Genomic DNA, 7,008 nt, shown 5'->3' on the forward strand with positions numbered 1-7,008 from the left:
TTTTTTTTTTTTTTTTTTTTACTGAAACAGCTCATTTTCAAGTGCATAGTGCAAAAAAAAAAAAGTTACAAAATTTTCCAAAATGTTTTTTCATAAAGGTATGGGTGGTGGGGAATGAAAATGTCTCCATCAAAGCTGAGAAAATCCAACTTATGTGGGTGTCCTAATCTGAAACTCTGCCCAATCACTTTTCTGCAGAATTATGTATGGCCTTCATCATATTTGATGTTTTTTATCCTGATGGGTCTTGGAAATGAAGCGCCATAAAAGTGACTGGCAAAGTTTTATTGTATTGATAGTTATTTTACAATACTAGCTATGACTGTTTCACAGAAAAAGGAAAGGCCACAGAATTGTGAAGCAAAATGTTAAAAATTGAATCTTTTGAGTGGGGAAAAATAATTCAGAATTGTAATGAAATACAGGAAATGCTAAAAATTATGAAGGAAAAACCAATGCAAAAGATGGTCAACTTTTTCCATATTGCATATTACTCTGTAAAGTTGTTGATGTACATAGTCAAGTATTCATTTAAGAACACTAAAACACCTGTCTTCATTTATAGTTCATTAATATGATTACAGTTTCATAATATGTAATTACAATTTTCTGTATATTTAATAAAATTTCTTTAACATGGCCTTATTAGATTATTATTAATCTTCAAATAACTCCTGCACTCGACCAGTTAGATTCATTGTTCTTTAAACTTTGTCATAATTTCTGTCAGCCTACTCCCTCGCTTTCAACATGCGTGCATTATTAAAATGATGATTTAAAGTGCTTCAACAATTTAGCATCTATTTTCAGCATATTTTCAGCATATAGCCATGGTACCCTCTGTATTTTGTACTATAATAAATCTCTATATATGAATTCACCTTAATAGGTCTATTTTATATGCTGGTCACTAATAAAATTTTTAACAATTTTATCTTTTATTATTATATTTGACTATACTCTTTTTATATATTTCAGGATATCTGATGTTATCGAGATGGCATATTGAAAACTAAAGAATGACATTAGCAAGGATACAAGGGATCTTGCTTGTTTGTATAACTTAAGTTCTATCACTGAAGTATTTCTTGTGAATTGAGTAATTTCCAATATTGACTGCACCTGTATAACTTCTGTATTATTTCTGTGATAATGTCAAGATTAAGTTGAAGAAGAAAAAAACAATTCCTTACAGCTGAGACCTCTTTGGAATCTCACAAAATTTACAACTGAAGAAAATATGCACTTTGTGGATAATATTTAAAGAAATATTTCTGTGAAAATCCAAGAAGAATTGTAGCTTTTCTATTTTGTGAACAAAATTTTATATTATGAGGAAGAAACTTGGTAAGAGTCCAATTCCTAATGAAAGACAATGTGCTAAGAAAGATGTCTCCTATCAAACAAAAAGGATATCATATGAGTGTGACACTTGTGGGAAGTCTTTTAAAATAAAAAGATATTTAATTCAACATAAATCTATTCACACGGATTCAGAAGTGTATGAGCATGAAATCTGCAGTAAAAAGTTCTCTACAAATGAAAATTTATCTGAACACAAATATATTCATACAAGTGAGAAACCATATCACTGTGATATATGTGATAAAATGTTCACTCTAAAACGTCATTTAACTAAACACAAACGTATTCACTTGAATTTGAGACAAAACCAGTGTGATATTTGTGGTAAAACTTTATCTGTAAATAGCAGTTTATCTAAACACAAACGAACTCACACAGGAGAAAAACCATATTGCTGTGATATTTGTGGTAAAGAATTCCTTCAAAATGGAAATTTATTGATCCATAGACGCAGTCACACAGGAGAGAAGCCATACCATTGTAATATTTGCGGTCAAACTTTCTCTGTTAATAGTTCTTTATCAAGACACAAACGTACTCATACAGGAGAGAAACCATATTGTTGTGGTATTTGTGGCAAAACATTCCCTGCAAATAGTTCTTTATTTACACACAAACAAATTCACTTGGACAAAAAACCATACCGTTGTGAAATATGTGGTAAAGCTTTTTCTATTAATTATTCTTTATCTACACATAAACGTATTCATACAGGAGAGAAACCATACCAATGTGATATCTGTGGTAAAACATTTACAGTTAGTAGTAGTTTATCCACACACAAACGTATTCACACAGGAGAGAAACCATATCATTGTAATATCTGTGATAAAAAATTCTCTGATGGTAGTTCTTTATCGTTACATAAACTTAATCACACAGGAGAGAAACCATTTCACTGTGATATTTGCGGCAAAGCTTTTCCTAAAAATAGTAATTTGTTGAGCCATACACGTATTCACACAGGGGAGAAACCATATCATTGTGATATCTGTGGAAAAGCATTCTCTGTAAATAATAATTTAATGAATCATAGGCGTGTTCATACAGGAGAAAAACCATATCATTGTGTCGTATGTGGTAAAAATTTCTCTACTAACGATTGTTTATCTAACCACAAACATATTCACACAGGAGAAAAACCATATCACTGTGATATCTGTGGTAAAGTGTTCTCCAATAAGAGTTATTTTCGGTGCCATAAACTTATTCATACAGGAGAAAAACTTTACCATTGTGATATATGTGGTAAAAAGTTCTCTACAAGTCAGTATTTGTATAATCACAGACGTATTCATACAGGGTCTAAGCAGTACCATTGTGATATTTGTGGTAATGCATTCTTTCGAAATAGTCATTTATTGAGGCATAAACGTACTCATACTGGTGAAAAACCATACCAGTGTGATCTGTGTGGTAAAGCTTTTGCCATAAATGGTCATTTAACTCAACACAAACGTATTCATACAAGAGAGAAACCATATGACTGTCAGATATGCGGTATGACATTTGCTCGAAGTTCTACTTTATTGAAACATAGACGCATTCATACAGGAGAAAAACCATACCATTGTGATATCTGTGGTAAGACTTTTTCTGATAAGGATTCTGTATCCAGACACAAACGTATCCACACAGAAGGAAAGCAATATCATTGTGATATTTGTGATAAAATATTTTGTGGTAGTAATTCATTTTCCTTGCATAAACTTAATCACACAGGAGAGAAACCATACTATTGTGATATTTGTGGTAAAGCATTTCCTAAAAATAATAATTTGTTGAAACACAAACGTGTTCACACAGGTGAGAAACCTCACCAATGTGATATCTGTGGTAAGACTTTCTCTCAAAAGAGTAACTTAGTGACCCATAAACGTATTCATACTGGAGAAAAGCCATACCGTTGTGATACATGTGGTAAAAATTTCTCTCTGAAAGGTAACTTATTGAACCATAGACGTGTTCACATCGATTAGAAATCTAACGTCTTATATATATATATATATATAATATAAATCTATATATATGTATATTTAAAAAAAAATTTTCAAGTTTTTTTAAAGTTTCTTTTCAAATTAAAAAAAGATCTTATTCATCTTCCACACTTACAAACACCTACATACATTACATGCACTCCCCCATATAATACATACACATCTACTGCATGCATAAACCCTTCACACATACACACGCAGACATACAAACTCATACACATACATCGTCACATGCATATATACACACATACCCACACACAGCATCACCAACGTACTGATACACTTATCACCTCGCCTCTCACATGCACACACATTCTCACACTCTCATACATACACACAGCAACATTCTTCACCTCACTTCTCACCACTGAATTGAATGCCTGCCATTAACCTGCTCATCAACAACACTACTTTATGCATACATAACTCACATAAACAAACACAAGCACACACTGGCCATCTCTGCACTCTCCTGTCCCCTAAAAAACAGCTTTTCTATCTCTCTCCACTTCCGGTCACTTTAACCATGTAATCACAAACAGGCTGTTCCTGGACTTTTCCTTTCTCCTTTTTCTGACGGAGAGCGTTGCTCAAAACAAAAAATAAAAAACAAAAAAACATTCATTTTTTCCACCTTTACTGAGCATCAAGTTTATACATTTTAATATAAACATCCTCTTGTTGTTTTGTTATCTTTAATATTTATTAATGTTCAGTTCTTATGTTCAGTTTGACTGTATATACTGAGCCTCAAAGAGGTGACCCTTGGCAATATGCCATGCTTGAGAAGAAGACCCATCAAGCCAAATGAAATCGTAGTCATGACAGACACTGGGATCACGCAACTGGCATATAAAAGCAGCCATTACACTCTTGGAGTGGTTAGCGTTAGGAAGGGTATCCAACTGTAGAAACCATGCCAAATCAGACTGGAGTTTGGTGCTACCTCTAGCTTGCCACCTCTGGTCACATTGTCCAACCCATACCAGCATGGACAACGGATCTTAAATGATGGTAATTGTATATGAATGTCTATAATATCTGTAAAAGTTTTTAAAAAACTCCAAATCTTTGCTAAATTTGTAGGTAAAATATTGTCATATTAACCCTTGAGTATGATCCAAATATTCTTCCTGTTCTGTTCAAACTGGCTAGGTCTGGCCTCTCATGCCTATCCTACAATGCTATTCTAAAAATAAACAGTCACATCATTGAAATCTTGAAGCTACAAGATAAAGCATGATTAATTTTATACAATGTGAATAAATAAGCAATATTTTTGACAGTAATCTGTATACTGAAAGGTTAATGAATAAATAGGCATAAATGCACATACAGATAAATTGTATCTTAGTTGTAGTCCTTCAGTAAGTCATAATATGATTACTATGTGTGGCTTCACTTAAATTTATTTTTGAAAAATGTATTTAGACCAATTTTTTTCATGTTATTTGCATGTAACTGGCATGTAAAAAACACCTTTCGAGTGTTGGGCCTCGCAGGCAAAGTGGCTGATGCCTGTAGCATGTGAAAAGCACCTTTCAAGTGTTGGGCCTCACTGAGGCAATGATGAATGACTGATATCTTTGGCTGGCATTATGTAGCGCTTGAGAAGACTCGAGCCAAATAAAATCGCAATTGTGCGAGATACTGGAGTCATGCAAATGGCACCAATGCCAGTGATACTTAACCACTTTCAAAGTGGTTGGCGTTAGGAACCATGCCAAATCAAACTGGAGTCTGGTGCAGCCTTCCAGCCAGCCAGCCTTGGTCAACCCGTCCAACCAATGCCATCTTGAACAACGGACATTAAATGATGATGATGATGAAAGTGTTTTAAATACTTTCCACTTTTGTTGTTAAGGAGAAAATAATAAAATAACCAGCTGTATTTCTCAACACATTACCTTGCTAAAGTTGTGTAAGACCTGTCAACTCTGATCCAGGAATCCTATGACACGCTGGAAGATGGTTAGTTGATTACATGGATCCATTCCTCTGCCTCGCTGAAGGGTCTTGTGAGAATTGAAAATGGTAATGGGGACAAATTGCCATGTTTAATAAAATCAAAATTATTTTCAAACATGTTCAACATCATAGTGAGGAAGAAGTGTTATATGGTTGCAAACTCCAGTTTATCTTCTAATTATTGGTAGTGAGCTGGCAGAATCATTAGCATGCTGAGCAAAATACTGTCCTTACAGTCTGTTCTCAAATTCTTTCATTCTTTCAGGGTCAATGAAATAAGTAGCAATTGAGCATTAGGCTCAATGTATCAACTTATCCCCTCCCCCAAAGCTGCTGGCTTTGTACCAAAATTTAGAACCGATTTTCGATTGATCTTCACATTTTATTTTATTTCTCTTTTCTTTAACTTGCAAGTTACATCAAGTCATTATGTAGCTGATAAAAATGATTTAATGAATTACTTGAAGATTATTTGTTACTGTCTAGATAATGAAAACAACAGACTGACTATATCACCAACTGACTGAGTAAGCAATCAATTATTTGGTTGATTGGTTAATAACTTGTTTTATAAAATTTTAATATAAGGTATAATTCTTTTGAAAATTAGTATTCATTTTGTAATAAACACCAAAATATTTAATAGAAGTGAAGTTATAATAATTGTCTGTATGCCATATTTTCTGTTACCCATGGTGTCAAAAGTGCTTCCGAAGTTACCTGTCATATGACAGATGCTCTAATGCATATATATTCATGGTATTCCGTTGGTTACGACGACGAGGGGATCTAGTTGATCCGATCAATGTAACAGCCTGCTTGTGAAATTAACATGCAAGTGATTGAACACTCCACAGACACATGTACTCTTAATGTAGTAGTTCTTGGGGAGATTCAGTGTGACAAGACTGGCTTTTTGAAATACTGGTACAACAGAAACAGTAAGAAAGACTGAGAGAATGTTGTGGTGAAAGACTGCAGCAGGGTTTGCCACCCCCCCCCTGCAGGAGCCTCGTGGGCCTTTAGGTGTTTTCGCTCAGTAAACACTAACAACACCTGGTCTGGGAATTGAAGCCATGATCCTATGACTGTGAGTCTGCTGCCCTAACCACTGGGTCATTGCACCTCCACTGCTTGGGTGGGGTAATCTCCCACTCCACAGCAGTGGCCTTATTTTTCGTTATATTCTCTGCCCTGAGAACAAAATGTCCACCTAAAATAAATACAACAAAAATTCTAAACACAGGCAAAAAGAGAAAACAGTTAAAAAAAAGCAGACGAAATAAAAATAATAGTTCATACCAAAAAAGTTCATAAAAGAAAGAGAAAGGAAAGACAACAGTTCAGAAAGAGTAAATAAAAATATACGGTTCCAGGCCACAATGGTACTCCAGCCCAATTTGATCCTAGCTCCATTGCAGCCGTCACTTTGCTGGTAAAATCCAATCCTTTGCCCAGTTCCATGTGGTGAAATACAAAACGAGAGGAAGACTTTTCTTCAAATTAGTAGTTTTCAAAACTTAGTTTGAAAACAATAAATTTTTCTTTAGAGTGTGTTTTCTTTCTGGATCTGTTTTTCTGAAAACGATTCTGGCAGTGTTGGCTACAGCCTAGTCACCTGTATTACGAACCAGGTGTTACATGAAGGAGTCATACCCAATGACTGGTGTAGCAGCAC

The 7,008-nt window shown here is 34.4% G+C and overlaps 1 protein-coding gene across 5 annotated transcripts in view; it reads left to right on the top strand.

Moving 5' to 3' along the window:
- LOC106878497 (zinc finger protein 260) overlaps positions 1-3,993 on the top strand; it is a 7,912-nt gene extending 3,919 nt beyond the window's left edge. For all 5 annotated transcript variants that reach the window (XM_014927722.2, XM_052970153.1, XM_052970152.1 and 2 more), the window contains one exon: positions 979-3,993. In XM_014927722.2, the coding sequence (XP_014783208.1) occupies positions 1,332-3,344 (2,013 nt within the window). In that variant the 5' untranslated portion in view covers positions 979-1,331 and the 3' untranslated portion in view covers positions 3,345-3,993. The remainder of the gene's footprint in view (positions 1-978) is intronic.
- Positions 3,994-7,008: the final 3,015 nt, after the last annotated feature.

This window comes from Octopus bimaculoides, chromosome 8, assembly GCF_001194135.2.
Source record: "Octopus bimaculoides isolate UCB-OBI-ISO-001 chromosome 8, ASM119413v2, whole genome shotgun sequence".
Classification (NCBI taxonomy): Eukaryota; Metazoa; Mollusca; class Cephalopoda; order Octopoda; family Octopodidae; genus Octopus; species Octopus bimaculoides.